The 15,701-nt window shown below is 35.6% G+C and overlaps 1 protein-coding gene across 10 annotated transcripts in view; it reads left to right on the top strand.

The window, feature by feature from the left end:
* QKI (QKI, KH domain containing RNA binding) overlaps window positions 1-15,701 on the top strand; it is a 156,347-nt gene that overhangs the window by 30,426 nt on the left and 110,220 nt on the right. For all 10 annotated transcript variants that reach the window (XM_039569235.1, XM_039569236.1, XM_039569237.1 and 7 more), the window contains exon 2: window positions 6,288-6,430. In XM_039569235.1, coding sequence (XP_039425169.1) covers window positions 6,288-6,430 — 143 coding nt within the window. The remainder of the gene's footprint in view (window positions 1-6,287; window positions 6,431-15,701) is intronic.

Here is a 15,701-nt window from a genome sequence, read left to right on the forward strand (position 1 = left end):
GGCAAAAAAAAAAGACTGAATTTTGACACCAGGAGTGCTGACAAATTGCTGAAAGTGCTGCCCACTTGTCATTGGACTGACAGTTTAATCATTGAAAGTGTACTGTTAGACTGGGCTCTGAGGAGCAAAGGAGATGAACCTGTAGTTTTTCCAAAGCATTAAAAGATGAATTGAAATTTGAAATGCAAACACTTTTGGGATTTTTTGTGATACTCCTGAATGACTTGTGTGCCATATTCTCGGTGGTGTCGAGTACTTTGACATTCTTTTTAGTTCTTCTGAGAGACTAAGTGTCTTTTGATCCAGTCCGTTAATGGTGTGATGTCACTTTGTTTTTTCTTTAAATTTTTTTATCATAAAAGTTGTATTTAAATTTGGTATGTGCTGTGTCAACAGTATTCTTTCTGTGCAGGGGATGAACTCAGCACACTACTCATGTTCTAGTTTGAGTACAAGCTTTGTGTTAGTCTTTAGAATGCTTTCAAGAGAGATTATAATTCACCTGTCTTCAGAGATTTTAAGTAAGAGCAGTATATAAATTTCCTACTTTTTCTTCTTTTTTTCTCTCCATTAATATAGTTTCCATATTTTTTACAATATTATTGGATGGTGTTTGACACAATGTGTAGTATATAAAATAAACTGGTATCTAGTTGCAGTTGTCTAATTGATGGGTGATGCTTTAATGGCACATGGAATTGGTTGCCTGCCTGTATAAATCATGGGTCTGTATTCAGTGGATTTGGATCCTACAAAGTTGTAATTTTATGTCTGTAAATTAGAGTGTCTGCAACCCTTTTTTTCTAGTTCAGAGACTTACCTGACTGGAAAAAAAAAATTGTTGCTTAAAAGTAACTCTCAAATGCCTGAAGTGATGATCTAGCAACAGTTGTGTGCAATAAAAACACTTCATAAAAATATTAACTTATTGCACACATTCACACATAGCATTAAAAAAAAATTAAACTGCATAGTAGGAAAGAATGAGAAGGTATTTGATTCAGTTAATTCCTCACCTGCCCCCTAAGTGCAAATGCATGCTAATCACATGCTTTTGAGTAGACCCACTAAAGTGGTCTCTGATAGATATTAGAATTTTTCACTTTTTGCAAAATGTTGGTAAAATACTGAAAGTGTTATTTGTGCTTCATTTTAGTGTCATATTTTGTAAGAAAAAAAAATGATAGGAATTACTTTTGCCTGTCAAAATACATAAAATTACTCTGCATGTAAAAATTTTGGTGTTGGTGGTATTTTGGGCGTAACTTGATTTCCCTGAGAAAGTAGAAAACTGAAACTGATGCTCAGTGAGTCCAAGTACCATGTAGATTTTTAGCTGTATGAACATACCTGTTTTTCTTACCATAACTCTTAAACTTTTAACTTTAAACATTTGCTCCTAACTGTTATTTTTTCATATGGAAACTAGCTTGTGCTTGAGAATCTTTGAAAGACTGGTACTTCACTTGGTTAAGGAAGCATGCCTGCTGCTGCTAGATGGTGGTTAGCATTTTGATTAATTCTCTATCTCTTGCTGATTTTGGCTATTGGATTGTTCCACCCTTACTTGCTGTGTATTGTAAAAACAATGAATGATAGTTGAGGTGCTCTTCTGTTGCTTTCTGTTGCTTGAAATTCTGTGTGTGTTGATGACTTAACATGGTCCTAGGAGAGAAACATAAGCTGAGAGTGGCATCAGTTTAACTCTGTTTAAACGGATGCAGCTAAACTGGAACATCAGAAGATTTGTTTCAGTTCTTCAAATTCTTAGTTCTAGCTTAAACTACAGTGAGGAATGCATTGGTTTAAAAACACTAAGTCTGCTGCTCTTCCAAAAGATAAAACTTTAGAAGAAGTTTTCGTGGTGAGAAACACTAAAACTGTGGCCACTGATGATGAAAGTGATTTGCAAAGTGGTGGGACAGGAAGGATTTGAATCTTTTCAGTGATTTCCTATTTTGAATATTCTTGCAGAAAATGGTTTATGTAAACCAATTTTACGTTGCAACCCAGCAGTCTTAAATGCATGTGCGGAGTCTTACTTCCTCTGAAGGAATAATTGACAGCTGAAAATGAGTAACTTCTTGGTGGTTTTTCATGTGATGACAAACACTCACATGAACACCGTTCTTTGTGTGTTCAGGGGGAAGGAATACTTTAATGAAGAAATCAAACCAGTGGATATCTGTAGACAGATGTAAGCAGTATAAACAGGATATCCTGCTTCAAAACATCTCTTAGAATGGTATTAGAGAGATTGAAAAATACGATCTGTAGATAAAGGAAACAGAAGATTACATTACTTGTGTAGTTTCAGGGACAGAGGAAGAAAAATGTCCTCTGGACCAGAATGCATGTCATGGCTAACTAGGTCGTACCATATTAAGGTGGAACAAGATGAAGATACTGAAACCAGTTTGTCTTTTTTTTTTTTTTTTTTTTAAAGTTTTTTTCTCCACTGTGTTTATTTCACCCTGCTGTGAGCAAGACAAATTTGTTATTTACTGCTAAACTTATTACTTAGAGTGTACAGACCAGGGTATTGTTAAAGGTGATTATTGTAGGTTTCAAAATTCTTCATGAGTTTCTGCTTTTACCTACAGTAGAGATGGGTACTTGTATCCTTTCAGAGACCTATTAATGCATTGGCAGAACTCACAGGTTTTAAAGGTGTGGGGAAGCTGCTGTATGCCTTTCTTTTTTTTATAAGCCATATCTACTATTATAATTAAGTATCTCTCCTTACTAACACTCTTTTAAATCCCTAGAGTGTTACACCATGTAATTACCACTGCAGCGTTAAGATAAAGTACCTAGAATTGTACTTAGATGTTCACTCTGAAAGTAAAGCTTTCCTTATTTTTGAATCAGTTGGCTTTCTGTGAGAGGGAAGAATCAGTAAAGAATTGTAAATGGGAAGGAGCTAAAGCTTTACAAATGAACTTGAACAGTGTGATTTCATGAGAGACATACCAAAGAAGCTTCTGGGCAAGGGAGGACTTACTTGGTAGTGTGTAAGAAATGTGAAATAAATCTAAAGAAAAGATTGTTTACTTGACTTCTTCTTTTTTTTTTTTTTTTTAAAGATGTGTGAATTCAATGCTAAAAAATAAAAAGGTGTGCATGGAGGATTTGACCTTCCTACTTCAGCACTGCTCCTCAGGTTTTTAGGTATTTTAAAGTATTTCAGAACAGAATAAAATGGTGCTTTCTAGAGCTTGGGAGAGCAGAGCTTTTATCTTCTCTGACATTCTGCTGGTGATGCTTTTGGAAACCTTATTCACTCCTGATAAGCTTGAGGGAGGTGCTGAAAATACAGTGCCACATAACTCCCATAAACAGCCTAAAGCGAGTGGCAAAGTTGCAAGATACGCAAGAAACTAGAAACTTGAATTGGCTGTAATGGAGACTGTAAAAGGAAAGATTATGTCATCAAAATTCAATACTTTGGAGTCTTGTTGAGACACCAGAGGTGTGATTAAACAAGAGGTAGGTATGTGAGAAAACTGGTGTTAGTCATAATAAAAAAAGTAATCTTGCAGATGTGTAGAAGGATTCAGCAGAATCTGGAAAAACCCAGGAGGCATATCAAGCAGATAACTTCATGAGTTGTGCATTTGAGAGAATGCTTTTGGTCAGCTGCACTAATACCTTAGGAAGGAAGATAGGTTGTACTCAATTCATAGAAGTGAGAGAGAATGGGTGAACTAGAGATTTGATCTATTTTATCATTTAAGGAGTAGCCCTTCAGTACTGTGAAATTTAAGAAAAGTGGAGAGAGAGAGTTTCATAGATGACGTGTTGTGCAGAAAGGGAGTTTGGAGATCGGATCGGAAGTTAAAGAAAACCGGGAATATATAATATATGCCTGTTATTTCATTTGTTGCTTCTGAATGTTTTGTCTGAGGCCTTGGAGAAAGTATCTAAGACGAGAGAAGGTAAAATGCCAAGAAGCAGAAGAAGTGGTAGCACTTGAGGAGCTGACTGTCCCTGTCCTGATGTTTGTTACCGTTACTGCTGGCTTGAATGTAGTGAGAGGAAATACAAACCTACGCATGCAAAGAAGACTAAAGTTCAGGTGTCTGGTTCTGTAGTGGCGTTTTCGACTCCACTGAGTTGGTAGATGTCTTCACTCTATAAAGTTTGAGGTAGCTTAGGTTTCACTCAAGCAAAAATTGAGTGGTAGTCCTTAAGCCAGCTCTCATACTGTGTGTGTGTATTCTGAATGTTTGGCTTTCAAGTGTCATGAATGTGGCATAAGATTATTTGCAAGGGAAGGATTAAAATAAATGTTTGTTTTCTCCTGTGAAAACTATGATACCTAATGTTAATGATTATATTCTGCATGAAAGATACATTTTGAAAGGAAAATTTTGGTGCAGCTACTCAGTAGCTGCCAGTTATAAATAAAAATAACCATGTTGCTACTTATGCTTCAGTACTTCTGTGGACTGCGTAGCTTGTTTCAGTGTAGTGTAAATTAATGGAAAATCTGAAGAGAATGAAAAGGAAACAAAGTGTGGCAAAAGATAGTAATATTTGTTCAGAGATGTGCAAAAGAATTTCTTTATATACTGAAGCCAGTATAAATACTGCTTGTAGTTCAGAGGAATTTGTGCTCGTAGCCAAAATTGCCAGTGTAGATGGAGATGAGGATTTTTTCCTTGAGCTATGATTATATGGTGACAAAACTTGTGTTCCCCATTGTAAACAGGTGTTAACTACCAAATCATGATACAGTACACATGACTGTGTCAGTTTCCAGCCGAGAAACAACTTGTTCCTGAGTATGCGTTTCAGAGATGCGTCCTTTCTGACACTGTCCCCCACCCTACAGCTTTTCAGGTGGTGAAATCTCAGCTATTAATCATTTGCCAGAGAAGAAACTGATAATGAAACAGAGGTTATATTAATCTCTTGTCACTTGAAACTCTAGCAGCAGACTACTTCTTTCTGTGGCTTCCTGTATTTAGATGAAAACATAAGATTTCTGTTTTCAGTGTCATGTTTAATTCTGAAGGTTTTGAAAGCAGCTGTTGCAATTCTAAGTGAAAGACTGGAATTACTGATACCTGGCTTTGTTTACAGCCCATGCTATTGTAAGTCTTAATGCTTTGGGAACTATCCTGTTGAAATGTTAGTTTTTTGTTTGAAACTTGGTTAATACATTCATTTTAAGTAATTCTTCTGTAGTATTGAAATAAACTCACTGAGAACATTTTTACACTATTTGGGATTTTGTAAGTTATGAAATGTGGAATTTCTTATTCTTATAGCAGCAATTTAAATACCACATTTAACATTTAACAGGTTTAGAAATAAAATGTAACCTCGTGTTAAATGTCTTTTTTGGCTAAACAAAAGAAAGCTTTGTGTTCATTCTCGGACTATTAGATTTTAGTGATGCTAATGTAGATTTGAATCAAATTATCCATTTTTAACTACCTTGTTCATAACTACTGAACTACATCTTCCAAGTAAATACCTCAAGGTATGAGTAATACATGTGCAAATGGTAGAAACAGTACTTAGAAGTCCACCCTTGACATTTCCTGGTGCTGTTGAGGAGTTTTTCATTACTTTGAAATGAAGTAGTAGGGCTTCTGAGTGCTTAGAGAGCTTGCCCAGGTCATGCCCAGAGCATGCCTTCATTCTTTTGTTATCTCTCTGGGGGTAGTCAGTAGAACAATATCTACCTGTTTGTTGTCATACCATGTGCTCATGAACTGCGCTCACTGCTAAGTTGTCCTATTTCCCATTGCTGAAAGATGCTCCATTTAATTTCCAGGTGCTGTTGTTAATCCCATAACTAGCAAAAAGTGCTGTATAGATGCATTTTTCTATTTTTTATGTTAGGTGCAGATTTCTAATTTTTTTTTGCTTTCTAACTGCCTTATTATTAAAAAAAAACCTTAAAAGAGCTGTTTTTATACACCTTTTAAATGATGTGAACAATCTTGTAAGTGTTCTGAGGAGCTGCACATAATTTTTACTTCAATAGCTGAATTCCATAAACAGGATGAGTAGGCAGCAAATTTACAGACATGAAAGACATTTAAGGATGGGTGCTGCAATTTAAAAGAAAAAGCCAAAAAAACAACTGAAAACCCCCAAACAAAACAGAAGGAAAAAACCAAAACCAGAGCAGATTTTTCAGCTACTATGATGTTCATGACACAAGGAAGAAAATGGCATTAAGATTTGGGAAATAATAGAGAAGATTGTCATGTGAGATTATAATCTGTTACTGTATTTAATGGCTAATATACGTTTTTCCCCCCCCACAGAAATTAGCAGAGTACGGAAAGACATGTATAACGACACATTAAATGGTAGTACGGAGAAGAGAAGTGCAGAATTACCAGATGCTGTGGGACCTATTGTACAGTTACAAGAGAAACTATATGTGCCTGTAAAAGAATATCCAGATGTAAGTATATCTTTTTAGTCCCTAAATTATTTTTTGATCCTTGTGGTTGTCTTTAAGTGTAAATTTCATGTGATGCTACCCTTGGATCATGCTGAGTTGCTTTGGACACCAGGGAATTAGTGTATGTTCCACTTGGCTTGATTTGCAGAGAGTGTGAGTGGAAGAAGGTTGTGTTAAATACCAAACTAGTTTGGATTGCTAAACCATAGATGTAAGATCCTAATTATCGTGTTCATTCAGTATTGTCTGTCCTGAGACACTTGTGAAGTGAATATTAGGAGGAAAGTAGTTCTTGGGATGATGTTTTTTCCTCTTGGTGTGTTGCTAAAAGTCAGCTGCAGAATGCTTAGAGGCCCTTTAGAGACCTTTTGGAGACTGTACTTAGTCTCAGTTACTGTTTGTCCCATACCTGTGTAACTAGTTCTGTTGCTTACAGAAGTGTCTTTATATCAGGGTTGGTTGTCCTGTCCTCTCCCCTTTCTCTGCCCTTCTTAAGCAAAACTGTTTGCTTGCCTGTCAATACTGTGCTCTCCATGGGGTGTTCAGTTCCATTGTACGCTTACCTTTTGAAAGAGAATGGTTTCATTTAACTGGAACTGTTTTGAATTCATCTGTGTTTCTAAAAACTGCTTGGGAAGAACAGTCCTGTCAAAATCTACCCCCAACTACCCCAACCATATTCATTGATTGGTGACAGAATAAGAAATTGTGTTATTCTTCCCTAATAGAATTTAGAGGTTCTGTTGCGATAGAGGAGTGCAGGGTCCAAGTAAGGGATTTGCCCATTAAAGTGATATAAAGTGGAAGAAAGTACAGAACAGCAAAAAATGGGGCTAACACTTGCCTATTTCTGTGGCTTTTCTTTGTATGCTTAATTAGATTAAGCTCTCCAAATGGAGTTTTATTATTTCAATTCTGCTTAGAACATACGGGCCTCTAAATAAACCTCATTGTGCCACGCTCCATTAAGAAAATTAAGTGCAAGTCCTTATTCAGAACAGAATATTTAGACAAATGTCTTTTCTCTCTTTTCAAGTTTTCACGCAGTTGTTTTGCTGTGGGGTTAAAATACCTGTACTGGGAAAAGTGTTTAAGGAATTTGCACTGGCGCAAGGACATCTCTCTCCCCTTGTATTGTATTTTTCTTCCAAATTAAACAAATGTGTGTCTGTATACATATTTGTACATGCATACTTCTCCCCACACCAAAAACAGTGATTCTTTTGAGACTCACAGAATTACAGATTTTTGAGAGGAATTGTCCTGTCCTTTTGTTCCACAAAGCCATGTAAGTAGCTGTGGAATTAATACCTGCATATATCTTAGAATTATATTGCTTAGGGCTTTTTAAAACATTTCTTAGTTATTGAAATCTTTGTTTCATAACTTGACAATGTATTCTTTATGAAGAGTTGCCTTAGTTATTTGTTGCAGTTTTTACAGAACTTGAGGCGTGCTGTACGAGGATTATGAGTAAGAAAAAAGGGGTTGGATTTCCCTATTATTTTAACTATTAAGCTGCTGTTCTAGAAATCAGGGGTTTAGTAGCTTAGCTCTTCACTGCCAGTTAATTGTCAAATATAGTGTAAATAAGCAGGAAAGAGTTTGTCTCTAGTTACTGTCAAAGTAATGATTTCACTAGCTACTGCTAGCTCTTTGTGTGCTTTCAGAAGAACGGCCTTGAAGTGGTCACTAAATTATTGTAATAAACACTTACGCATTCAGAAGTTGGAGAAGCTTGTGATTTGTATACATGTGACCTGGAATAAAAAGGCTGTTGGTTCTTGTGAGATGATGTGAAGTGTGTGCTAGAAAATGTGCTGCTTCTGCCGCTGTGGTGGGACCCGGCAGTTCAAGCTTCACTGGAGAGCCAAGCCTGGTGTTCTCTCTGTGCTCCTATATGTGTTCACTGCTACTTTGAATGGGATTTGCACAGCCTCAATAACTGGTTAATAAACTAGAATATACCACTACATATGAACAGAAAGCTTTGATTTTGTACGTAGGCTCTTTCTAAAATCTTTGTGCAAGTCAGAAATTATGTAACCTTCTTTAAATTCAGGCTAGCATTCAGAAGGTTGGGGGTACAGTGATTCCAACTTGTTTTAAAAAAAGAACAAAAGTTGTGAAATTCACTTGTAAGTATTAACTTCACCAGTAAAGGTAAATTTGTGGGTAAAGATAGAAATTGTCACCTGTGATAATTTTCACGGTGTTATGTGAAACTTCTGGCTCATGTTTAGCAATTAATTTAGTTGTTACCAGATGTAGGAAAGACATGGTGTATAGACTGAGAGTGAGCTTCTCAGATAAATCTAGTTAATTCTTTGTGTTGCCGTAATTTTCTTCCAGCTGACAATCTTGTATATGTTACAAAGATGTAAAGTTGAATAAACCTAAAGTTGCTCAGAGAAGAGTGACCAGAAACTGTTTTTCTGATAGATATTTAATAATATTTTTAGTAACAGAAATTAAAAAAAAAAATTAGCAAAATGTTAGGAGGTTGTAATAAACTTCTGTTGTGGTAAATATTTTTGATTTAGAATTTTGAGCATATTGGTTAGTTTTCTATAGTGAATACTGCGTAGTACTATAATGCCGTTTTGTGCAGAGAATCCTCAGTTACTTGTGAGGCAAAACAATAGTAGTCTACCATAGGTTTAAACAAACATACTTTATATGTGTGTATGTATAGACATGCACAAAAGCTGAAACAATAAATTTTCATAGCCTGCATCACTTTGTTATTACTGTTTTACTACCCTTTGGTTCCCCACACAAAGTAGAGAATATATCAAATTAAATTTGAAATAAATGTATAAGATCCCTTGAAGGCTCTTAATTTATTTTTCTATACTAGTGTGTATTAAGTATTTTTAATCTAATATTTTTATTTGAAGACCATAGTTGATGCAAGATTCAACTTGCCAAAAAATTGTTTGACTGAAACAGCCTTTAGTTTTTAAATGTTGGCTGTTCAGAGTCTGAATTCCTACTTCTGTACTAGTAAGTGGAAGATATGCAAAAATCTTGCTAAACAAAAATTAATTTTCTTTGGTGTGTTGTATTAATAAAGAGCATTTTTCTGTGATATAGTCACAGTCTGATAAATTGTGTAGCTGTTGGGGTGGTCTCCTTTCTGGGACATTTTTTTCCATAGGAAGTTACTGTTACGCAGTCGGGTCTGTTTGTATGGTTTTGTTCTAGCACCCTTGAAAGGTGTTTAATCTTTATAGAAATTTTAGTATTAAAACTGAGATTTGAGATACTTAACTTTTCTGGACCATGTATATGCTCCTGAAACTTGAGAGAGAACTTGTGCAGCAGGCACCCAAAAAAATGAAATTCCATTAATTGTCTATATTCTGCCCTGCAGTTAAAAATGTGTTTGTTCTCTATAGTGTAATGTTTGTACTCTCATATAAGTCTTTGGTGTTACAGTTTGAAGGCATTTCCAATTCATGGAGAAATAACTTCCAGCAGAATTTTAAAAAGTAAGAAGAAAAGATGTCAGAAAAATTATTGAGCTCTTAAGAAGCAGAAGAATGGAGGATAAGATATTGTTTGTGGGTGAATAGTTAATAGTCTTTAGCATTTCTTATGCTTCAGATAAATGATTAATTTTCTCAAATTTCCCTAAAGAGCTGAGACTAAACTTTCTGCCTGATATCAATTTAAACAGTTTCTGGAATTAGTACCTACAAATGTTGAACTGAATAAATGTTTTTTCTATTATAATCATGGCTTTATTATTAATAAGTACCCTGTTAGCTCTGATTAATGTGAAATTCTCTGTTGGAACTCTACTGTGCCTCTTCAGTAAAAATGTAAGAACTCAGTAATTATCGCATCTATAGTAGCATGTCCTTTGAGTATACTGAAGCTCAAAGGCCAGCAGTGATAAACAGCTTGTGCGTACTTTCTGACCGTTTTAGTTAAAACTGTTTAATTAGAACAACACAACGATGAACACAGGGACTCATTTTACTGTGGGGAACTTACTGACAAAACGTTTAAATACTTTTTCAATTTGTAATATCAGAGTTTAATAGCATCCCTAATATGGATTAGAAAAATGATAACATCTTCTTTATTTATTGTTCTGATTCTTTTACTTAAGCTTTTCGTTCCCTAGTGGTAAACAGGGAAGGAGGCTAAAAGACTTGGCCTTGCTTACCCTTGCAATTTGAAGCAAAGAGAGAATATAACTGGTATCTGTAGATAAACTTGGGATACAGAGTAATGGCAGGGCTGAAGGAAGATTTGGGAAAGAGGTCAGCTACTGATGAAAGTACAAATGTACACAAAATAACAAACACTAAAGTAGTTTGATTACTAATTTTCAGTCTTAGTAGGGTCAATTGGAAAAACATTCTAGTAGAAATAATGAGAACTAAAAATTAAATTTTTAATTCAATCTTTATATATTCATGAGAGGCTTTATGTGCTCTGGTTGCACATGGTAAGGGAATGGGTTGAGAAAGGGCCCTTTTGTTTAGATGCTGTTAAAATGTACATGCCTTAATATCTGTATGAAGATTTTTTTTACCCTTTCTATCTAATGTTTTATTAGATATCCTTCCATTACTGACCCTCTGAATCACCTTTTGACAGTTTTTTTGTTTTTGTTTTTTTTTTTTTTTTTTTTTTTTTTTTTTTTGTTTTTTTTTGTTGTTTTTTTTTTTTTGAACCATGCTAAACACTCAATAGCTGGTGTGGGGGGTTGGGTGCTTTCTTGGTGGATTTTTTGGTTTTGGGGTTTTTTTGGTGAAGGATGACAGATGTCATAATTTTATTCATAAATAAGTTGGTCAAATCTCCAGAGCATGTTTGTACTTGGAGGCAAAAGGATGGACAACAGTCTAGAATACATTGGAATAAAAAGTCCTGTCCTTTAGTCCCTTACAGTAATCTTGCAGGCTCAGTACTCAACAGTACCAATTAACTTGGTCCATATCTCCATTATTTTTTACCTGTTAAGCTCTTCAAGAATTCAGTCCAGTTAGGTTTGGTGATTACCTTGTCATTCATCTTTTAATGTTGTTCTTCCCATTTTATTCTTACTTTAATTTTGCTGTTTGCAGATCCTGCGGTCTTTCTGTGTGTGTAAATAAAAAGAAAAGGAAGGTAGGGTGGAAGTAAGACAAGTAAAAACTTAGTAAGTAGCCTTTGTCTTGGCAATGTAAGACAAAGTAAATTTGGAAATCTGGGAGAAGAAATGAGTTGTATCTGGTACTGATAGGAAAATTGAACATATTTGTTAGGACACCATGTTTTTATGGTGATGCTTGTATTATTAACTTCTTCAAATTAGCATCATAAGATGAAACTCCTAGTTTTATATGTATGTTCATATACATGCTATGTCCAGCATGTATATGATACTCCCTGCAGAAAGCAGTGGAATTTTTTTCTTGTTTAATCAGTATACAGTTCCAACTTGTAAGGGTGGGAATCCCCTACTCTGACATTAACAGCTAGTGCTAGATGTTTGGGTGCCTCTCTTCACCGTGGATGAAGAGGACTGTGCATTTATGGGGAAGCCAAGTGCTAAAGGAGAATGGTAGTCTAGAAAATTAGTCTAAACAGTTAGTTTAAAGATACCTGTTACTTTTCTGTGGATGAAATAAATTATTCTAATAAATTAATTTTATTTAAAATGTTTAACTTTGGGATATACAAAATTTGAGGTTGCAAAGAAAGTGTCCAACAGAACTTTTTGAAGTTGGTCTAGCAGTCAACATCCATCATGATTGGTTGTGCTCCTGTAGTGCCTTTCATTATAGCTCATTTCATTTTCTGTGTAGAGTCAGGCTTTCAGTGGGCAATCTGTTTGATCAGGGCTGTCTTCTTAATACCCTCTTCCATTTTGAATTCTGCACTTCATGTGCATATGTTTCTTTCTTTCATGGATTACAGAATTATTTGGGTGCATGGTTTCAGTTGATTATGCACTACAACTCTGGTGTCAGTGTGTGCTTGCTTTTGCTGAACTGATTTTTCTTAGAGCTGCTACTTTGTGTATTAGCTCTTGCAAGACTTAAGTCTAGGAGAGCTGGGTGCAAGTACAAGTAATGAAAAGTCAACTGTGAGGCATTGTTGCATACTGACTTTGTTTTACATTGGGGTTTTTTTTCAGTCTATTCTTTTGAAATGTTTATTTTAGGAAAGAAGAGTTTTATACAGGGATGAGGAAATGCTTCAGCATGGTACTTTTGCTTGCTATTGTGAGGTCAGGTATGCTTGGGTACACACCTGCTGAACTTGTTGGTAGTTTTTTGTGAACTAATGTACTTTAACTAGTACTGGGGAATGCAGTAAACATGGAAATACATCGAGTAAGTGCTGAAACAATACTTAACAGAGCAAGGTAGAGCTTGTGTTTAAAACACATAGGTGAATTCACAAATTACTGTTTAGACATCAGAATCCTTAGTAGTTGTGCTTTATTACTCAAAGTCAGGAACAGATCTTCCCTCTGCTTTAGAGAGCTGAAACAGACTCCTGAAGGAGATGGGGCTGGTATTTGAGAAGCACAGTGTTTTAAGGAGGGAGGAAATACAGAGAGAAAAACCCTTTTTTGAGGGTTAAGAGGTTTTTAAATTTTTTAGTTTCCCCCCCTCTGATTAGTTGACAGAAGGAGACCTATAGCACTAAGCTGTAGTGCTTTCCCCAGAAACTTAAACTGGCAATTATGGTACCATGTTGTCTTCACCCCCTCCCCCTGCAGTGGTCAGTCAGCTTTTGACAGACTGAGTATTAGATATTTCTTCCTTTTTAGTAGCTCTGTAGTTTAGATATTACTGTTTGTACACTCCGATTTTTATGGAGTTGCCCTTGCAAAAGTAATTCGATGCTTTCCAGTCAGAGGACAGCAAGAGTTTGGTAACTTTGTATGGGTAGGTCAGTGAAATGCTAATTGTGGTTGCTCTGTGTTTTGCCAGGATAAGATGACACCAAGCCCCATTTAGAATTGCTATTTAATGTAGTTTTGAGTTCCAGTCAAAATACCAGCTTGATAATTTCTTTGTATTACTCCTAAATCATATGCTTAGGTAAAAATCAATGTACATGCCCTCAGTGGTAAAAGGTCTATTGTTTATTACCAGGGTAAGTCTGCCCACAGACCTTGGAGGTGCATATTAATTAATTAAAAAAAAAAAAGAAAAGAAAAAAAAAGAAAAAAGGTGCCTTATAAACAACATGGTCAAGTTTTTTTAAACAGGTGTGCTGTTTTGAGGTTGTACTGCTTCTGAAGTTATTAATACATTTAGAAGTGTGCATCACTTGTCAAGGAAAAGTTTTCAGTGTAATGCTGTATCTATAGCATACATTTCTGATCTGAATTTGTTCTGTATTTCAAAAGAACAGAGTAGTTTTGCTCTCCATATGTGTCTCATTGTTGCTGGTCACTTGGTTGTCTTGCAAGGGTCTTTTTGTGGGGAAGATTGTACACAAATCCAGCTTCAGGAGTAAACTTTTGTTTTAGGCATTTCCTTCCTTTTCCCATGTTTTGTTTCATTGCTAGAGAACTGTTGTTTACCTGCCTTGGTTTGGAATGTTGGATTTAAAATAAAACCCAAATGCTGTCTCAGTAGGTATCTCTGCATAGGAGATTCTGGGTTTCTGTAGCTAATAGGTATTCATCCATTGTAGTGTGGATCTACTCAATTTATGAAATTAGTGTGCTGTTTTTTAAAGCTAGTAAGAATACTAGTTGGACACCGTTGTTTAATTTCAGTCACTTTGACATAATATTAATTCACAGTTCTAAGTTTTATATGCTGCTTCTCTTTAAGAGCAGTGTATAGTAGTGAATTCTGTGAAGGCACTGATTCCTTTTGAAATTTGCTGCATTGCTTTGAAACTGAATTCTTTTTCTGTCAAATACGCTCAATACTTTAAGAAAAATAATTTTGCTTGATGAGCAGCCAGTTCCTTTTTACACCTTATTTGCACTCAGTTGTCTCTTATTATATAGTATAGCACTTCCTCTCTTCAGGAATGCTCATGCACCTGTCCTAATTGTGTGCATTCATCCACCCAACACTTCAGTTACTTGGGTTGGTTAATGCTTTTTCAGAAGGTTTCTGTCTCTTTAGAGTGCTGATACAAGCATGATCAGTGTGTCTCAGCTGTGTGGTTTATAAACACTCAGAACATACTGACCCAAAAATTCGAGTTAGTTCTAGTTGCAAACATTGTGATCTGTGGTGTCAGAGGGCGCTGAGGGCTTTGCCCTGTGGTCGGTGATACAGGGACTGCTTGCTCTGGGAAGATTATCAACTAAATTGTGATTTAAAGTTGTCTTCAATATGCAGCCGTTTATCAGATTATTTTTTTCCTTGTAAAGTACAGGTGGTCTAAAAATGTGAATGCTGTGTTAAATAGATATATCTTTATTGATGTTCCATCTGGAAATGACCAGTTGTTACATTGCTAATGTATTTAAGTACTGATGATAATGAATATATTATTCAAATTAACATCCTAAATGTCTGGGTCATACTATTTAACCTAATTGCTTGAATTTTATAATTTGAACTTACTTGACAATTTGATTACCATTTTTTAAAAAAATGAATGTCACTTGCATTAAAAGTAAAGCAAAGTTGATGTCATTCAACACAAATACTAAAATAGTGTATCTTGGGCTTCAATCTCATTAGATTTTTTCAAGTTATTCTAGCCAAAATAATATTTTGCACATCTTTTTTTCTTCCACAAGTGCAGATGTTACCCTTGAGACTGGGAAAAATTGTAAACAAGGGCTTTTGAGTCTTTGTGAAGGACTTCGGTTTTTTCTGCGAGTCAGCTGATGGGCAAGCTGAAACAAGAGAGAGACCTGAAACTCTGGCTTTGTAATGTAGATAGGGCTGGAACATAACATATATCTCTAAATCCTAAGTCACTGCAGACAGGTAGGCTGACATGTAAACCTGAAGTACATCTCAGAGCGTTATGATAACTCTTTTCTTCTGCTGTCTCTCCTGTGGTAAATATGAGGTAGTTTCTCTTCTGTTGCAGTGTTGGTCATCACAGAACTGTAGAAAGTGGTAGTACCCCGCTCCTTACTTTAAAAGCCCAGAGTAAAAGGCAAAAGTTAGTTGAAATGAAGGCTGAATGTAGCAATTGTTGATATGCTGCTCTTTTAGTAGTGTTGTAATCGTAGATATTTAGGATAGTAGATTCAATATGATTTGATATCCAAAGGTACTACTATTATTGTATGATTAGACTGTAATACTGCTGCTCTTAGTGCTCGATGCTG

Source organism: Corvus cornix, chromosome 3 (assembly GCF_000738735.6).
Source record: "Corvus cornix cornix isolate S_Up_H32 chromosome 3, ASM73873v5, whole genome shotgun sequence".
Taxonomy (NCBI): Eukaryota; Metazoa; Chordata; class Aves; order Passeriformes; family Corvidae; genus Corvus; species Corvus cornix.